Source organism: Thalassophryne amazonica, chromosome 16 (genome assembly GCF_902500255.1).
Source record: "Thalassophryne amazonica chromosome 16, fThaAma1.1, whole genome shotgun sequence".
In the NCBI taxonomy this organism is placed as follows: Eukaryota; Metazoa; Chordata; class Actinopteri; order Batrachoidiformes; family Batrachoididae; genus Thalassophryne; species Thalassophryne amazonica.
The window spans coordinates 59,273,817-59,294,677 of NC_047118.1; the positions used below are offsets into that span (position 1 = coordinate 59,273,817).

The 20,861-nt window shown below is 44.4% G+C and overlaps 1 protein-coding gene across 1 annotated transcript in view; it reads right to left on the minus strand.

Moving 5' to 3' along the window:
* Positions 1-12,407, minus strand: part of LOC117528487 — a 24,460-nt gene extending 12,053 nt beyond the window's left edge. Inside the window, exon 1 of the mRNA XM_034191120.1 lies at positions 12,292-12,407. Within this exon, the coding sequence (XP_034047011.1) occupies positions 12,292-12,358 (67 nt within the window). The 5' untranslated portion in view covers positions 12,359-12,407. The remainder of the gene's footprint in view (positions 1-12,291) is intronic.
* Positions 12,408-20,861: the final 8,454 nt, after the last annotated feature.

Here is a 20,861-nt window from a genome sequence, read left to right on the forward strand (position 1 = left end):
GAGGATATGGCAGGGCGAAAGGAAACTACAGAGGTACTGAAGCTACGGCAGGGCGATAGGAAACTACAGAGGTACTGAGGATATGGCAGGGCGAAAGTGAGGATATTGCAGGGCGAAAGGAAACTACAGAGGTACTGAAGATACAGCACAGCAAAAACAAATGACACAGGTACTGAGAATACGGTGGGGCAAGCGCAAACTACAGCGGTACTGAGGATACGGCAGGGCAAATAGAAACTACAGAAGTACTGAGGATACGGCAGGGCAAAATCAAACAACACAGGTACTGAGGATGCGGCAGGGTGAAAGCAAACTACAGAGGTACTGAGGATACGGCAGGGCAATGGGAAACTACAGAGGTACTGAGAATGCGGCAAGGCTAAAGCAAACTACAGAGGTACTGAGGAAACAGCAGGGCGATGGTAAACTACAGCGGTACTGAGGATGCAGCAGGGCAAAACAAACTACAGAGGTAGTGAGGATGCAGCAGGGCAAAACAAACTACAGAGGTACTGAGGATATGGCAGGGCGATAGGAAACTACAGAGGTACTGAAGATACGGCAGGCCAAAAGGAAACTACAGAGGTACTGAGGATACGGCAGGCCAAAAGGAAACTACAGAGGTACTGAAGATACGGCAGGCCAATAACAAACTACACAGGTACTGAGGATACGGCAGGGCGATAGGAAACTACAGAGGTACTGAGGATATGGCAGGGCGAAAGTGAGGATATTGCAGGGCGAAAGGAAACTACAGAGGTACTGAAGATACAGCACAGCAAAAACAAATGACACAGGTACTGAGAATATGGCGGGGCAAGCGCAAACTACAGCGGTACTGAGGATACGGAAGGGCAAATAGAAACTACAGAAGTACTGAGGATACAGCAGGGCAAAATCAAACTACACAGGTACTGAGGATGCGGCAGGGTGAAAGCAAACTACAGAGGTACTGAGGATACGGCAGGGCAATGGGAAACTACAGAGGTACTGAGAATGCGGCAGGGCTAAAGCAAACTACAGAGGTACTGAGGATACGGCAGGGCGATGGTAAACTACAGTGGTACTGAGGATTCAGCAGGGCAAAACAAACTACAGAGGTACTGAGGATGCAGCAGGGAAAACAAACTACAGAGGTACTGAGGATACGGCAGGGCGATAGGAAACTACAGAGGTACTGAAGATACGGCAGGGCAAATGCAAACTACAGAGGTACTGAGGATATGGCAGGCCAAAAGGAAACTACAGAGGTACTGAAGATACGGCAGGCCAATAACAAACTACACAGGTACTGAGAATATGGCAGGCCAAAAGCAAACTACAGCGGTACTGAGGATACGGCAGGGCGAAAGCAAACTACAGCGGTACTGAGGATATGGCAGGGCGAAAGAAAACTACAGAGGTACTGAAGATGGAGCAGAGCAAAAACAAACTACACAGTTACTGAGAATATGGCAGGGCAAAAGCAAACTACAGTGGTACTCAGGATAAGGCTGGGCGATTTGAAACTAAGGATGTACTGAGGATGCGGCAGGGCGATGGGAAACTAACGAGGTACTGAGGATGCGGCAGGGCGATGGGAAACTAACGAGGTACTGAGGATGCGGCAGGGCGAAAGCAAACTACAGAGGTACTGAGGTTACAGCAGGGCAATGGGAAACTACAGGGGTACTGAGGATACAGGTTGGGCAAAAGCAAACTACAGAGGTACTGAGGATACAGCAGGCCAAAAGGAAACTACAACGGTACTCAGGATAAGGCAGGGCGAGATACTGAGGATCTGGCATCTCAATCTACTTGAGATACTGAGGATATGGCAGGGCGAAAGCAAACTACAGCGGAACTAAGGGTACAGCAGGGCGAAAGCAAACTACAGAGGAACTGAGGGTACAGCAGGGTGAAAGCAATCTACAGAGGTACTGAGGATATGGCAGGGCGAAAGAAAACTACAAAGGTACTGAAGATATGGCAGGGCGAAAGGAAACTACAGAGGTACTGAGGATACGGCAGGGCGAAAGGAAACTACAGAGGTACTGAGGATACGGCAGGGTGAAAGCAAAGTACAGAGGTACTGAGGATACGGCAAGGCAATGGGAAAATACAGGGGTACTGAGGATACGGCAAGGCGATGGGAAACTACAGAGGTACTGAGGATGCAGCAGGGCGAAAGCAAACTACAGTGGTACTCAGGATAAGGCTGGGCGATGAGAAACTACAGAGGTACTGAGGATGCGGCAGGGCTAAAGCAAACTACAGCGGTACTCAGGATAAGGCAGGGCGATGGGAAACTTCTTGAGATACTGAGGATATGGCAGGGCAAAAGCAAACTACAGCGGAACTGAGGGTACAGCAGGGCAAAAGCAAACTACAGAGGAACTGAGGATATGGCAGGGCAAAAGCAAACTACAGAGGTACTGAGGATACAGCAGGGCAATGGGAAACTACAGGGGTACTGAGGATACAGGTTGGGCAAAAGCAAACTACAGAGGTACTGAGGATACAGCAGGCCAAAAGGAAACTACAACGGTACTCAGGATAAGGCAGGGCGAGATACTGAGGATCTGGCATCTCAATCTACTTGAGATACTGAGGATATGGCAGGGCGAAAGCAAACTACAGCGGAACTGAGGGTACAGCAGGGCGAAAGCAAACTACAGAGGAACTAAGGGTACAGCAGGGCGAAAGCAAACTACAGAGGAACTGAGGGTACAGCAGGGCGAAAGCAATCTACAGAGGTACTGAGGATATGGCAGGGCGAAAGAAAACTACAAAGGTACTGAAGATATGGCAGGGCGAAAGGAAACTACAGAGGTACTGAGGATACGGCAGGGCGAAAGGAAACTACAGAGGTACTGAGGATACGGCAGGGTGAAAGCAAAGTACAGAGGTACTGAGGATACGGCAAGGCAATGGGAAAATATAGGGGTACTGAAGATACGGCAAGGCGATGGGAAACTACAGAGGTACTGAGGATGCGGCAGGGCGAAAGCAAACTACAGTGGTACTCAGGATAAGGCTGGGCGATGAGAAACTACAGAGGTACTGAGGATGCGGCAGGGCTAAAGCAAACTACAGCGGTACTCAGGATAAGGCAGGGCGATGGGAAACTTCTTGAGATACTGAGGATATGGCAGGGCGAAAGCAAACTACAGCGGAACTGAGGGTACAGCAGGGCAAAAGCAAACTACAGAGGAACTGAGGATATGGCAGGGCAAAAGCAAACTACAGCGGAACTGAGGGTACAACAGGGCGAAAGCAAACTACAGAGGAACTGAGGGTACAGCAGGGCAAAAGCAAACTACAGAGGTACTGAGGATATGGCAGGACGAAAGGAAACTACAAGGGTACTGAGGATACGGCAGGGTGAAAGGAAATTACAGAGGTACTGAGGATACGGCAGGGCGAAAACAAATGACACAGGTACTGAGGATACGGCAGGGCAATGGGAAACTACAGGGGTACTGAAGATACGGGTTGGGCAAAAGCAAACTACAGAGGTACTGAGGATACGGCAGGCCGAAAGGAAACTACAGAGGTACTGAAGATACAGCAGAGTTAAAACAAACTACACAGGTACTGAGAATATGGCAGGGTGAAAGCAAACTACAGTGGAACTGAGGGTACAGCAGGGCAAAAGCAAACTACAGTGGAACTGAGGGTACAGCAGGGCGAAAGCAAACTACAGAGGAACTGAGGGTACAGCAGGCCGAAAGTAATCTACAGAGGTACTGAGGATACGGCAGGGCGAAAGGAAACTACAAGGGTACTGAAGATATGGCAGGGCGAAAGGAAACTACAGAGGTACTGAGGATACGGCAGGGTGAAAGCAAACTACAAAGGTACTGAGGATACAGAAAGGCAATGGGAAAATACAGGGGTACTGAGGATACGGGTTGGGCAAAAGCAAACTACAGAGGTACTGAGGATACGGCAGGGCAAATGCAAACTACAGTGTTACTCAGGATAAGGCTGGGCGATGAGAAACTACAGAGGTACTGAGGATGCGGCAGAGCTAAAGCAAACTACAGCAGTACTCAGGATAAGGCAGGGCGATGGGAAACTACTTGAGATACTGAGGATATGGCAGGGCGAAAGCAAACTACAGCGGAATTGAGGGTACAGCAGGGCGAAAGCAAACTACAGAGGAACTGAGGATATGGCAGGGTGAAAGCAAACTACAGCGGAACTGAGGGTACAGCAGGGCGAAAGAAAACTACAGAGGTACTGAAGATGGAGCAGAGCAAAAACAAACTACACAGTTACTGAGAACACGGCAGGGCAAAAGCAAACTACAGTGGTACTCAGGATAAGGCTGGGCGATGCGAAACTACAGAGGTACTGAGGATGCGGCAGGGCAAAAGCAAACTACAGAGGTACTGACGATATGGCAAGGCAATGGGAAACTACAGGGGTACTGAGGATACAGGTTGGGCAAAAGCAAACTACAGAGGTACTGAGGATACGGCAGGCCGAAAGGAAACTACAGAGGTACTGAAGATCCAGCAGAGTAAAAACAAACTACACAGGTACTGAGAATATAGCAAGGGAAAAGCAAACTACAACGGTACTCAGGATAAGGCAGGGCGATGGGAAACTACTTGAGATACTGAGGATATGGCAGGGCGAAAGCAAACTACAGCGGAACTGAGGGTACAGCAGGGCGAAAGCAAACTACAGAGGAACTGAGGGTACAGCAGGGCGAAAGCAAACTAAAGAGGTACTGAGGACACGGCAGGGTGAAAGGAAACTACAAGGGTACTGAGGATATGGCAGGGTGAAAGGAAACTACACAGGTACTGAAAATATGGCAGGGTGAAAGCAAACTACAGTGGAACTGAGGGTACAGCAGGGCAAAAGCAAACTACAGCGGAACTGAGGGTACAGCAGGGCGAAAGCAAACTACAGAGGAACTGAGGGTACAGCAGGGCGAAAGCAATCTACAGAGGTACTGAGGATACGGCAGGGCGAAAGGAAACTACAAGGGTACTGAAGATATGGCAGGGCGAAAGGAAACTTCAGAGGTACTGAGGATACGGCAGGGCGAAAGGAAACTACAGAGGTACTGAGGATACGGCAGGGTGAAAGCAAACTACAGAGGTACTGAGGATACGGCAAGGCAATGGGAAAATATAGGGGTACTGAGGATACGACAAGGCGATGGGAAACTACAGAGGTACTGAGGATGCGGCAGGGTGAAAGCAAACTACAGAGGTACTGAGGATACGGCAAGGCAATGGGAAAATACAGGGGTACTGAGGATACGAGTTGGGCAAAAGCAAACTACAGAGGTACTGAGGATATGGCAGGGCAAAAGCAAACTACAGTGGTACTCAGGATAAGGCTGGGCGATGAGAAACTACAGAGGTACTGAGGATGCGGCAGGGCTAAAGCAAACTACAGCAGTACTCAGGATAAGGCAGGGCGATGGGAAACTACTTGAGATACTGAGGATATGGCAGGGCGATGGGAAACTACTTGAGATACTGAGGATATGGCAGGGTGAAAGCAAACTACAGAGGTACTGAGGATACGGCAAGGCAATGGGAAAATATAGGGGTACTGAGGATACGACAAGGCGATGGGAAACTACAGAGGTACTGAGGATGCGGCAGGGCGAAAGCAAACTACAGAGGTACTGAGGATACGGCAAGGCAATGGGAAAATACAGGGGTACTGAAGATACAAGTTGGGCAAAAGCAAACTACAGAGGTACTGAGGATACGGCAGGGCAAAAGCAAACTACAGTGGTACTCAGGATAAGGCTGGGCGATGAGAAACTACAGAGGTACTGAGGATGCGGCAGGGCTAAAGCAAACTACAGCAGTACTCAGGATAAGGCAGGGCGATGGGAAACTACTTGAGATACTGAGGATATGGCAGGGCGAAAGCAAACTACAGTGGAACTGAGGGTACAGCAGGGCGAAAGCAAACTACAGAGGAAGTGAGGCTATGGCAGGGTGAAAGCAAACTACAGCGGAACTGAGGGTACGGCAGGGCGAAAGAAAACTACAGAGGTACTGAAGATGGAGCAGAGCAAAAACAAACTACACAGTTACTGAGAATACGGCAGGGCAAAAGCAAACTACAGTGGTACTCAGGATAAGGCTGGGCGATGGGAAACTACAGATGTACTGAGGATGCAGCAGGGCTAAAGCAAACTACAGCGGCACTGAGGATACGAAAGGGCGATGGGAAACTACAGAGGTACTGAGGATGCGGCAGGGCGAAAGCAAACTACAGAGGTACTGATGATATGGCAAGGCAATGGGAAACTACAGGGGTACTGAGGATACAGGTTGGGCAAAAGCAAACTACAGAGGTACTGAGGATACAGCAGGCCGAAAGGAAACTACAGAGGAACTGAGGGTACAGCAGGGCGAAAGCAAACTACAGAGGTACTGAGGACACAGCAGGGTGAAAGCAAACTACAGCGGTACTGAGGATACAGCAGGGCAAAAGCAAACTACAGAGGTTCTGAGAATATAGCAGGGCAAAAGCAAACTACAACGGTACTCAGGATAAGGCAGGGCGATGGGAAACTACTTGAGATACTGAGGATATGGCAGGGCGAAAGCAAACTACAGCGGAACTGAGGGTACAGCAGGGCGAAAGCAAACTACAGAGGAACTGAGGGTACAGCAGGGCGAAAGTAAACTACAGAGGTACTGAGGACACGGCAGGGTGAAAGGAAACTACAAGGGTACTGAAGATATGGCAGGGCGAAAGGAAACTACAGAGGTACTGAGGATACGGCAGGGTGAAAGGAAACTACAGAGGTACTGAGGATACGGCAAGGCGAAAACAAATGACACAGGTACTGAGAATGCGGCAGGGCAAAAGCAAACTACAGCGGTACTGAGGATACAGCAGGGCAAAAGCAAACTACAGAGGTACTGAGGATACGGCAGGGCGATGGGAAACTACAGAGGTACTGAGGATGCGGCAGGGTGAAAGCAAACTACAGAGGTACTGAGGATACGGCAAGGCAATGGGAAAATACAGGGGTACTGAGGATACGGGTTGGGCAAAAGCAAACTACAGAGGTACTGAGGATACGGCAGGCCGAAAGGAAACTACAGAGGTACTGAAGATACAGCAGAGTAAAAACAAACTACACAGATACTGAGAATATGGCAGGGCAAAAGCAAACTACAGTGGTACTCAGGATAAGGCAGTGCGATGGGAAACTACTTGAGATACTGAGGATATGGCAGGGTGAAAGCAAACTACAGCGGAACTGAGGGCACAGCAGGGCGAAAGCAAACTACAGAGGTACGGAGGATACGGCAGGGCAAAAGCAAACTACAGTGGTACTCAGGATAAGGCTGGGCGATGAGAAACTACAGAGGTACTGAGGATGCGGCAGGGCTAAAGCAAACTACAGCAGTACTCAGGATAAGGCAGGGCGATGGGAAACTACTTGAGATACTGAGGATATGGCAGGGCGATGGGAAACTACTTGAGATACTGAGGATATGGCAGGGTGAAAGCAAACTACAGAGGTACTGAGGATACGGCAAGGCAATGGGAAAATATAGGGGTACTGAGGATACGACAAGGCGATGGGAAACTACAGAGGTACTGAGGATGCGGCAGGGCGAAAGCAAACTACAGAGGTACTGAGGATACGGCAAGGCAATGGGAAAATACAGGGGTACTGAGGATACGAGTTGGGCAAAAGCAAACTACAGAGGTACTGAGGATACGGCAGGGCAAAAGCAAACTACAGTGGTACTCAGGATAAGGCTGGGCGATGAGAAACTACAGAGGTACTGAGGATGCGGCAGGGCTAAAGCAAACTACAGCAGTACTCAGGATAAGGCAGGGCGATGGGAAACTACTTGAGATACTGAGGATATGGCAGGGCGATGGGAAACTACTTGAGATACTGAGGATATGGCAGGGCGAAAGCAAACTACAGTGGAACTGAGGGTACAGCAGGGCGAAAGCAAACTACAGAGAAAGTGAGGATATGGCAGGGTGAAAGCAAACTACAGCGGAACTGAGGGTACGGCAGGGCGAAAGAAAACTACAGAGGTACTGAAGATGGAGCAGAGCAAAAACAAACTACACAGTTACTGAGAATACGGCAGGGCAAAAGCAAACTACAGTGGTACTCAGGATAAGGCTGGGCGATGGGAAACTACAGATGTACTGAGGATGCAGCAGGGCTAAAGCAAACTACAGCGGCACTGAGGATACGACAGGGCGATGGGAAACTACAGAGGTACTGAGGATGCGGCAGGGCAATGGGAAACTACAGGGGTACTGAGGATACAGGTTGGGCAAAAGCAAACTACAGAGGTACTGAGGATACAGCAGGCCGAAAGGAAACTACAGAGGAACTGAGGGTACAGCAGGGCGAAAGCAAACTACAGAGGTACTGAGGACACAGCAGGGTGAAAGCAAACTACAGCGGTGCTGAGGATACAGCAGGGCAAAAGCAAACTACAGAGGTTCTGAGAATATAGCAGGGCAAAAGCAAACTACAACGGTACTCAGGATAAGGCAGGGCGATGGGAAACTACTTGAGATACTGAGGATATGGCAGGGCGAAAGCAAACTACAGCGGAACTGAGGGTACAGCAGGGCGAAAGCAAACTACAGAGGAACTGAGGGTACAGCAGGGCGAAAGCAAACTACAGAGGTACTGAGGACACGGCAGGGTGAAAGGAAACTACAAGGGTACTGAAGATATGGCAGGGCGAAAGGAAACTACAGAGGTACTGAGGATACAGCAGGGTGAAAGGAAACTACAGAGGTACTGAGGATACGGCAAGGCGAAAACAAATGACACAGGTACTGAGAATACGGCAGGGCAAAAGCAAACTACAGCGGTACTGAGGATACAGCAGGGCAAAAGCAAACTACAGAGGTACTGAGGATACGGCAGGGCGATGGGAAACTACAGAGGTACTGAGGATGCGGCAGGGTGAAAGCAAACTACAGAGGTACTGAGGATACGGCAAGGCAATGGGAAAATACAGGGGTACTGAGGATACGGGTTGGGCAAAAGCAAACTACAGAGGTACTGAGGATACGGCAGGCCGAAAGGAAACTACAGAGGTACTGAGGATACGGCAAGGCGAAAACAAATGACACAGGTACTGAGAATATTTGCAGGGCAAAAGCAAACTACAGTGGTACTCAGGATAAGGCAGTGCGATGGGAAACTACTTGAGATACTGAGGATATGGCAGGGTGAAAGCAAACTACAGCAGAACTGAGGGCACAGCAGGGCGAAAGCAAACTACAGAGGTACGGAGGATATGGCAGGGCGAAAGGAAACTACAAAGGTACTGAAGATACGGCAGGGCGAAAGAAAACTACAGAGGTACTGAGGATAGGCAGGGCGAAAGAAAACTACAGAGGTACTGAGGATACGGCAGGGCGAAAAAAAAATGACACAGGTACTGAGAATACGGCAGGGCAAAATCAAACTACAGCAGTACTGACGATACAGCAGGGCAAAGGCAAACTACAGAGGTACAGAGGATACGGCAGGCCGAAAGGAAACTACAGAGGTACTGACGATACAGCAGGGCAAAAGCAAACTACAGTGGTACTCAGGATAAGGCTGGACGATGGGAAACTACAGAGGTGCTGAGGATGCGGCAGGGCTAAAGCAAACTACAGCGGTACTGAGGATACGGCAGGGCAATGGGAAACTACAGAGGTACTGAGGATACGGCAGGGCGAAAGGAAACTACAAGGGTACTGAAGATATGGCAGGGCGAAAGGAAACTACAGAGGTACTGAGGATACGGCAGGGCGAAAGGAAACTACAGAGGAACTGAGGATACAGCAGGGCGAAAGCAAACTACAGAGGTACTGAGGGTACAGCAGGGCGAAAGCAAACTACAGAGGAACTGAGGATATGGCAGGACGAAAGGAAACTACAAGGGTACTGAAGATACGCCAGGGTGAAAGGAAACTACAGAGGTACTGAGGATACGCCAGGGTGAAAGGAAACTACAGAGGTACTGAGGATACGGCAGGGCAAAAACAAATGACACAGGTACTGAGGATACAGCAGGGCAAAAGCAAACCACAGAGGTACTGAGGATACGGCAGGGCAGAAAATGAGGCCAGAAAAAGAATGCAAATACAACAAAACCTAAGATGGACAGAGCCATGACAAATTTTTTCCGGTCTCATTAAGACAGAAAAATTAGTATTTTAACATGTAACATAACATTCACATTGTTCAGGCACATACAGAGGATGAGATGATTAAGCAAAAGGTTAGTTTTTGTTCATCACTATAGTTTCATAATGACAATAATCCAGTGCATCCGGAAAGTACACCCAGTACTTCATGTTTTCCACATTTTGTTATGTTACAGCCTTACTCTAAAATGCAGTAAATGCTATGTTTTATGCTATAATGAGTCAAATTGGACCCCAGATGCCAGGACACGAAGGCCAAACCCAAGGTGCTTTAATCCCTCTAAAGTGACAGTGATTATACAGTGGTGGTAGGGGAATTTCACGTGACAACAATCAAAAACCTCAAAAGACTTGGTGAGAAGACAAACTGGGGAAATAGCGAAGACAAGTGTCAAAAAACATAGCGGGGTGAAACACTTCCATACTAGGATAACCAGGTGGAGTCAGACAGAGTGCATGCCAGAGACCATGGACAGAACATAATCGACCAACAAAGGAAAGACAATGGGAGTGGCTTAAATAAACAGGCTAATCATCAACAGTGCAATAATTAAACGGGGAACACCTGCTAACTAAAGGGAACACAAGGGGGCAGACATCTGACAGAACATGGAAATAACCAAACAGTGAACATGACATTAACCAAAGAACATACAAAATGCAAAAGAACCATGGAACAGCAAGACAACACAATCGATGATAAACAACACAAACAATGTTTTTCAGAGGTAGGAAGCAGAAATGTACAGAGACATCCTGGATGAAATCCTGCTCCAGAGCGCTCTTAATTTCAGACTGGGGTGACGGTTCATCTTTCAGCAGGACAATGACCCTAAGCACACAGCCAAGATATCAAACTCTGTGAATGTCCTTGAGTGGCCCAGCCAGAGCCCAGACCTGAATCTCACTGAACATCTCTGGAGAGATCTGAAAGTGGCTGTGCACTGAAGCTCCCCATCCAACCTGATGGAGCTTATAGGTGCTGCAAAGAGGAATAAATTTACCCCATTTTGGAATAAGGCTGTAACATGTGAAAAAAGTGTAACACTGTGAATACTTTCTGGATGCACTGTAAATCCAGTGCCTTACAATTTCTTAAATAAACTCTGTAATGTTGTAATGTGACTTGTTTGGATTACTTTGATACTGTCTTTAAACTGTTGTACACCAAACAAATTAAACTGCTTCAAATGCAAAATCTTATTTATAAGTTACTTATAAGTTTTTCAAATAGTTGGGAAATAGACAGAATTGTCTTATGTTGTTGACGCATGGTAAATCAAACTGGTTTAAGCAAATGTTAAACAACATAAACTGATTGAAATCCAATGTCTTATTTTCACTGGCTTTAAAGCTCTGTAAATCAATATAAAACTGAATTAAATGTCTTTGAGATCTCATTTTAATCTGTCAAACACCAAATGTGAACTGCTTGAAATTGTTTTGAAAATATTTCAAAGACGTTCTAATCTAAATATGTTTAAAGCAGATATTTTAAAAAGTTTATTTGGCTGTAAACAATCACAAACTAACATTATAATATGTTGAACTGATTGTTGTTGAAATCAGTTCTGGACTAACTGTAAAACGACTAATTTTGAGGTGAACTTGATGTTGCTGGTTTTCAGAATTCAAAGGAATGTATTATTTATTTATTTGTTTGTTTGTTTTTTAGTTTGGAGAAATAAGGAATTTATAATTTTAGGTTGTTACCAAAATAAATTCTTAGGAAAAAAAAAAATCAACCCATGCAAAATTGCAAGTTATCAATGTATAACCCCTTTAATGGAATAAGTGGGGTATAGAAAATAAATATTAGAGAACAATAATAATAATGAAAATTACTGTTGTAGCCCAACACTGACCAGAATTAAATCTCTGCCTCAGGTGTCATATTAATTCCAACAGTCAATAAGTGGAAAAAAAATCCTGCCCTACCTTTGACTATGTTTAAATCCAAGTTAAACTTTTGAGGGGGAAATCAACATCCACATATTTCATCTTGAACGTCCAGATATTTATCTTCTACCTTTGTCAGATTGAACTTTTTAGTATAACATTTTATTTTACATGTTGTGCTATAAAATTTTTTAAAATCAACGTACAGTTGTACAGTCTTACCTGGGCCATTCATGGCCAAGCAGGAGACAGAAGCGATGCTCATGAGTCGTAACCAGACACCATGCATGTTGAAACCAACTTGAAACTCAGTCAACACAACAGGATGTGCATGTGTATATCTTTGTCAGAGGAGCTGTGACAACACCATGTAACCTCAAAAACGTGGTGTTGTATGTGTGTGTGTGTGTGTGTGTGTGTGTGTGTGTGTGTGTGTGTGTGTGTGTGTGTGTGTGTGTGTGTGTGTGTGTGTGTGTGTGTGTGTGTGTGCGTGCGCGCAATATGGAATCAAGTTCAGCTGCAGCCTGAGAGAAAATAAATTCTCTGCCTCATCAAATCTTTTATTATGATAAAAATAAATAGGAGGAAATGTTCCATTTCCAAAAATGACTGTTTTGACGATGAGGCTGATTTGTATCTCGACAACAGGAGACAACAGTGAAGATGTTATCAGAACTTTGGTGCACCTGCAGCCTACAGAGAATCAGCATCAACTTTATTTTCAGCACACAAGCAAACATACTGGAGCTGTAGAGCTCCAAGTATCTCTGCTCCCAAGTAGTAGAGGACCTACAGTAGTGTTCAGAATAATAGTAGTGCTATGTGACTAAAAAGATTAATCCAGGTTTTGAGTGTATTTCTTATTGTTACATGGGAAACAAGGTACCAGTAGATTCTCACAAATCCAACGAGACCAAGCATTTGTGATATGCACAATCTTAAGGCTATGAAATTGGGCTATTAGTAAAAAAAAGTAGAAAAGGGAGTGTACACAATAATAGTAGCATCTGCTGTTGGCGCTACAAACTCAAAACTATTATGTTCAAACTGCTTTTCTGGCAATCCTGTGAATCACTAAACTAGTATTTAGTTGTATAACCACAGTTTTTCATGATTTCTTCACATCTGTGAGGCATTAATTTTGTTGGTTTGGAAACAAGATTTTGCTCGTTTACTAGTGTGCTTGGGGTCATTGTCTTGTTGAAACACCCATTTCAAGGACATGTCCTCTTCAGCATAAGGCAACATGACCTCTTCAAGTATTTTGACATATCCAAACTGATCCATGATACCTGGTATGCGATATATAGGCCCAACACCATAGTAGGAGAAACATGCCCATATCATGATGCTTGCACCACCATGCTTCACTGTCTTCACTGTGAACTGTGGCTTGAATTCAGAGTTTGGGGGTCGTCTCACAAACTGTCTGCGGCCCTTGGACCCAAAAAGAACAATTTTACTCTCATCAGTCCACAAAATATTCCCTCATTTCTCTTTAGGCCAGTTGATGTGTTCTTTGGCAAATTGTAACCTCTTCTGCACGTCTTTTATTTAACAGAGGGACTTTGCAGGGGATTCTTCCAAATAAATTAGCTTCACACAGGCATCTTCTAACTGTCACAGCACTTACAGGTAACTCCAGACTGTCTTTGATCATCCTGGAGCTGATCAATGGGTGAGCCTTTGCCATTCTGGTTATTCTTCTATCCATTTTGATGGTTGTTTTCCATTTTCTTCCACGCGTCTCTGTTTTTTTTGTGTCCATTTTAAAGCATTGGAGATCATTGTAGATGAACAGCCTATAATTTTTTGCACCTGCGTATACATTTTCCCCTCTCCAATCAACTTTTTAATCAAACTACGCTGTTCTTCTGAACAATGTCTTGAACATCCCATTTTCCTCAGGCTTTCAAAGAGAAAAGCATGTTCAACAGGTGCTGGCTTCATCCTTAAATAGAGGACACCTGATTCACACCTGTTTGTTCCACAAAATTACAAACTCACTGAATGAATCCCACACTACTATTATTGTGAACACCCCCTTTTCTACTTTTTTGTACTAATAGCCCAATTTCATAGCCTTAAGAGTGTGCATATCATGAATGCTTGTTGGATTTGTGAGAATCTACTGAATCTACTGGTATCTTGTTTCCCATGTAACAATAAGAAATATACTCAAACCTGGATTAATCTTTTTAGTCACATAGCACTACTATTATTCTGAACACTACTGTAGCTGAGGACCCCTTCACACATATAGTGTGAAGTTTGGACAAAGTCCACACAACGCAGGAATCATGCAAACCGTGTAATGTGTGCGAACCCATCGCACCCTCTCACAGCAGGTGTCGGTCAAATTCCAGGTGACACCCACGAACCTCTAACACCACTCGCATGGCACATAGAAAATGTGTGGCCAGTCCCACTCTTGGCATGATAGACTGCAGACAATCAATTTCGTACTTGAAGAGAAATCTGTCTAAGTCCCACACGAGTGTGGCTTTGGTGTGTGTGCTGAGATGACAGGAGGCGTGTCCTCCCACTGAAGTGGCTGTGGAAATCTGTGGATCTGGACAGTCCAGTAGAGGTGGGCTACACCGGAAATTTTGGTATTGATCCAATACCAAGTAAATACAGGCCCAGTATCGCCGATAGATGCTTTTTCATATTTAAGCTTCATAGTTCCAAAGGATCCAAAAGACCTAGAATAGAATTTCGCCAAATATTGTACGTGACAACAAAATACTTTATCACAATCAACATTGTTTAAAAAAATATCACTCAACACAACTTTAAACAAAATCTCTTGAGGTAGAGGGCTGACAAACCACAATATAAGGGTGCGCTGCTCCATGTTGTGTGACATAGTGCAGTGCTGCTCTTACAGACAGAGAGTACACTTTGAAGAATCTGCGTGCGCAGCAGTCAGTGTGTGCGGGAGAGAAAAAAAAAGCTTGAGTATCGATCTTTTTACATGAGGATCATTCAAAATCAATACCAGCGTTGGTATCGATATTATGATTGATCTGCCCTCTGCAGTCCAGCTGGACACCACATACTGTGTTTGGACGGACATGGACAAACAACTGCCCACTATGACGTGCGTGTGTCCATTTGCTGTTATCAAGTGGACATAAATAAAAACATACATCACTGTGGCGACGTGCTGCAGCCAACTTTGGTGAAGTTAGAAAGATATGCACAGATTAGTAGTTCATGGCTCAATAGATCTTAAGAGAAACATAGAAAAACAAATGGCACTAGTTTCTAACCTCAGGAAGGTAGACAACGAGCTACAACCTTATTTTTATCCATATGAGCTGTCCTCTGAGCCAGAAAAATAACACTGATCTGAACAAGCAGGTGGCAGAGAAACAGAAGCTTAGGGACTGTCTACAAAGTGCAAACATGAAAAAAAAAAAACAACACCAGAAAATGATCGACTAAATCATTGTAGTAAGGAGTGATATCACCAAATTCACTGCACACATCAGTAGTGTTCTGCTTAATATTTATGTAGCTGAGTGGGGATTAGAATGCATTTTAAAAGTAAAATTATGGTTAAAATGTTGCCGACAACACCACCTAGTGAGGGACTAGTACCCAATTAAAACACAGGTTCCATAAAACGGGTGAGCAGTGAATTAAAACCAAGAGAATAAAAAGTTTAAATATATTTAATTACAATGAAAAAATAAAATACAAGGATTGGTGTGTGCAGGCCACCATCAAATTAAATGCTCTTAAAATGTCTGTTAAAAATAGCGAAAGGTTAGGGTTAAAACCAAATAAATATCTAAAAATACACCAGGGCGAAATGCCGCGTGTCCATGTGGCTCCGTGAGCAGCGTGGCGCCGTAGTAGAGGTGGGCAGATCGATCTTAATATCGATACCAATGCTGGTATTGATATTGAACAATCCTCATGTAAAAAGCTTTTTTTTCTCTCCTGCATGCACTGAGTGCTGTGCACGCAGATTCATCAAAGTCTCCTCTCTGTTTGTAACAGCAGTGCTGCGCTGTGTCACACAACACGGAGCAGCGCACCCTTGTATTGTGGTTTGTCAGCCCTCTACCTCAAGAGATTTTGTTTTAAGTTGTGTTGAGTGATATTTTTTAACAAAAATGTTGATTGTGATAAAGTATTATGTTGTAACGTACAATGTTTGGCAAACTTCTATCCTAGGTCTCTTGGATCCTTTGGATCTATAAAGCTTAAATATGAAAAAGTATCGGTATCGATATCAGCAATACTGGGCCTGTATTTACTTGGTATCGGATCAATACCAAAATTTCTGGTATCGCCCACCTCTACTTTCTGCAAACAATATATGTAGGCGGTACAGTGGGTGGGTTTTATTCCAGCAACACCTAACTTTATTGGTTTGCATAGACAGAGAGGAAACCCCGCCCCTTGTCTTCATCACAGTTGTTTGTACCTGATGGAACCTAGAATCTTCTGATCAGATAAAACCAGTTCAGAGCAGTTGACATGCACACTCAAACAGATGACTAAAACTCACTAAATGCATAATCATTTAAGCACAGTAAATACTTGACATAGTAAAAAAATAAACACACATATCTAACAGCACACAGAGTAGCAGTCAGGGTGGGAGAGGCATCAGGCAGGCTTTAGGAAGAGGCACAATCAAAAAACAAGCTGAGGTCAAAACACGGTGATTCAGTGGTCAAGGGGCTGAGACCAAAGCGTGAGCCAGAAAACAAAACAAGGTCAAAAACCGGGAAGACAATTAGGACAAGAGGCTGGGTCAACAACAAATTGGCAATGAAGGACAAAACACAACACATGAGGCTTAAATAACTGAGGTAGCAATCAAAGAAAACAAGACACAGGTGATGGGAACATTCAGGAAGGGGCATGGGAGAGAAAGAGACAAAGATGAGTGCAAGAGAGTGCAATGAGACAAAAAACAAAGCAGACAGAAGTACGAGAAATCAGTGACAGAAACCCCAACGGTGAACAACATAAAATGCCAACACAAAGATAAGAAGACCAATGGCCTAACAAATATTAACATGACAGAACTAGGAAGCAAACTAGGAAATAAAATGAAAGATCTCAAAGGGGAACAACAACAAAATAAAAGCGTAAGACTAAACTAGAACAGACCTCACCATGGCTGAAGTATGGTAAACAGAACAGATATAATCAGAGCAAACTATGACAAGACTCAAGTGACTAAAGTAACAACAAAGACAGAGGATCAAAGTGCAAAGTGGATGCAGACAGGGGACAGAACGTGACAACAACCCAAACAGGAGAGCACATGGGACCAGACCTGACAGTACATACATGTCTAAGCTAAGTCCTAGACTCAAGTTCAGTGAGGAAAGACAGTGAATTGCAACAACTCTGCCCTCTAGTGGCAAACACAACTGAGTGTAATATGGAAAAAAGAAAATGAGATTTGGAATTTGAGAGGAATACATAAATGATAAAACAGGATGAAGAAAAGTTAAACACTCTTTTCTACCTCTCCTGAAAGCTACTGGGTTTGGTTCCTTCTGGATCATCATTAAAAGCAACTTGATGATCCTTGAAATGGCGTCATGCACATAATCAGTCACTGAACAACGTCACTGATCAGGTTTTGCAAACAAGGTATCCATGTTGGCCTAAGTGAAGAGTGGTTTCCTTTTTGTGTTTATATACACACACAGAGACAGAGAGAGACAGAGAGAACGAGACAGAGAGAGAGAGCAGTGTGTTTAAAAAAAGTGAGGCTCAAAATCTTTGTAACAGCTTTTATTTCTATACACACAAATACATACATTGGCAACAATGTACATTGTATTCCAAATCAAAACGTGAAAAAACATTTATCAAATTTACTACTTTACAGAAAGTGTAGAAAAAGGAATATTAGGCTGTTCAAAAAAAAAATAGCAGTCTGCATTTTTCCTTAAAAACTCAAACATTTATTGAATAAACTGAAAAATGCTTGAAGATTTCTATTTCCTATCAATCACTGAATATTTAGTTGTATAACCACTGTTTCTATGAACTGCTTCATATCTGCGTTTTTGGAGTCAGCCAACTTCTGGCACCTGTAAACAGGTATTCCAGCCCAGGACAGCTGGACTATATTCTACAAGTCCTCTGCATTTCTTGCTTTTGCCACAGAAACAACATTTTTGATGTCACCCCATAAATTTTCTATCGGATTAAAGTCCTGGAATTGGGCTGGCCACTCAATAACGTAAATTTTGTTGGCCAACTAAAATGCTGCTCACTTGCTGGTGTGTTTTGGGTTGTTGTCTTGTTGAAACACCCATTTCAAGGGCATTTCCTCTTTGGCATAAAGCAACACAAAGTCTTCAAGTATTCTGATGTATTCAAAGTGATCCATGATCATTGGTATGCAATAAAACAGCCCCCCACCATAGTATGAGAAACATCCCCACATCATGATGCTTGCTCCACCATGCTTCACTGTCTTCACAGTGTGTTGTGGCTTGAATTCAGTTTTGGGGGTCATCTGACAAACTGTCTGCAGAACGCTGGACTCAAAAGTAATCTTGCTTGCATCAGCCCATAAAATGCTGCGCCATTTCTCTTTTGGCCAGTCAGTGTATTCTTTGGCAAACTGTAACCTCTTCAGCAGATGTCATTTTATTCAACAATAGGACTTTGTGGGGGCTTCTTGTTCATAGCTTTGCTTTAGGCATCTTCTAATTGTTACAGTGCTCACAGGTAACGTTACACTGTCTTTGATCACCCTGAAACTGATCGTTGGTTGAGTCTTTGCTATTCTGGTTATTTTTTGATCCATTTGAATGGCGGTTTTCTGTTTTATCCACGTCTTTCTGGTTTTGTTGCCATTTTAAAGTATTTCAGATGATTTTAGCTGAGCAGCCTATCATTTTCTGCACCTCTTTATATGTTTCCCCTCTCCAATCAACTTTTTAATCAAAGTACATTGTTCTTCTGAAAGAGAAAGACACTACAACCATCTGTCATATAGATCACACCTTTCTCCACCCACTCCACCATGCCTGCACTCTCCATTTCTTTGGATGGTTGACCCAAAGTAATGCAGCTCATTGACATTAACTCTCTCTAATCCCTGTAACCACATGATTCAACCAGGGTCCTTCTCATTCACACACATGCTCAGTTTTGTGCCCACTGACATTCATTCCCCTTCTCTCCACAGCATATCTCCACCTCTCCAGGCTAGTCTCAACCTGCTCTCTACTCTCACTACAGATCACAATGTCATCTGCGAGCATCATAGTCCACGGAGACTCCTGTCTGATCTTGTCCGTCAATCTATCACCACTGCAAACAAGGGCTCAGAGCCCAACCTTGATGTAATCCCACCTTCTCTTTGAATACATCTGTCACTCCTACTGTGCTCCAGACTTCCTCATACAATCCCACAACTCTTCTCTTGGCTTCCTGTCATAAGCTTGTCAGCATATTACCATCTGCATCTTTTACCACCCTAACCTGCTGCACATCCTTTCCAGCTTGGTCCCTTTGTCTGGACAGTCTGTACATCATTTTTCTCCTTCCTTCATGTATGCATCATTATATGACTTTTCCTTAGCTTTTGCCACTTCTCTCTTCATATTATGACACATCTCCTTGTACTCCTGTCTGCTTTCATCATTCTCTCCAACTATCCTAATTTTTTTTTCACCAACCTCTTTCTCCTTATTCACTCCACTATCAAGTCTCCTTGTCTTCCTTCCACTGCCCAGATATCACACCTACCTTCTTAGCTGTCTTCAGTGCCCTTCTCGCCTCCTTCCTGAATTTCGCAGGTCTTCCTCCTTCATTTTCGACCATCTGATCCTTTGTCGAGCGCTCACTCTTTTCCTCTTATTCAACTCTAGAATCATACGACAAACCACCATTTGAAGCCGTCTCGCTATACTCTACCCTCTCACCACCTTACTGTCTCCAATTTTCTTCAGGTTGCATCTTCTACAAAGAATGTAGTCCATGTGTGCACCTTCCTCCATGCTTATGTCACCCTGTGTGCCTCCTTCTTCTTAAAATAAATATTCATGAAAGCCATTTTTATGCTTTTTGAAAAACTACTACCATCTGCCCTTCCACATTAATGTCCTTGATGCCAAATCGACCCATTACTTCCTCATCACCTCTGTTCCCTTCACCAACATAGTCATTGAAGTCTGCTCCTATCGCCACTCTTTCGTGCTTGGGTTGACTCTCCATCTCCTCATCTAACTCACACCAGAAATACACTCAACAAAAATATAAACGCAACACTTTTGGTTTTGCTCCCATTTTGTATGAGATGAACTCAAAGATCTAAAACTTTTTCCACATACACAATATCACCATTTCCCTCAAATACTGTTCACAAACCAGTCTAAATCTGTGATAGTGAGCACTTCTCCTTTGCTGAGATAATCCATCTCACCTCACAGGTGTGCCATATCAAGATGCTGATTAGACACCATGATTAGTGCACAGGTGTGCCTTAGACTGTCCACAATAAAAGGCCACTCTGAAAGGTGCAGTTTTATCACACAGCACAATGCCACAGATGTCGCAAGATTTGAGGGAGTGTGCAGTTGGCATGCTGACAGCAGGAATGTCAACCAGAGCTGTTGCTCGTGTATTGAATGTTCATTTCTCTACCATAAGCCGTTGTCGTGGTCCTTCTTTTGGTCGTCTCAGGATGTCTTCTTTAGATAACACAAACTAATTGCAAGTGGTTTGCAAGAAAAGGACACAACACTTTGGAATAATTCAGCCTTAAGCAAGATAAAATGCACAGAGTTTTTAAG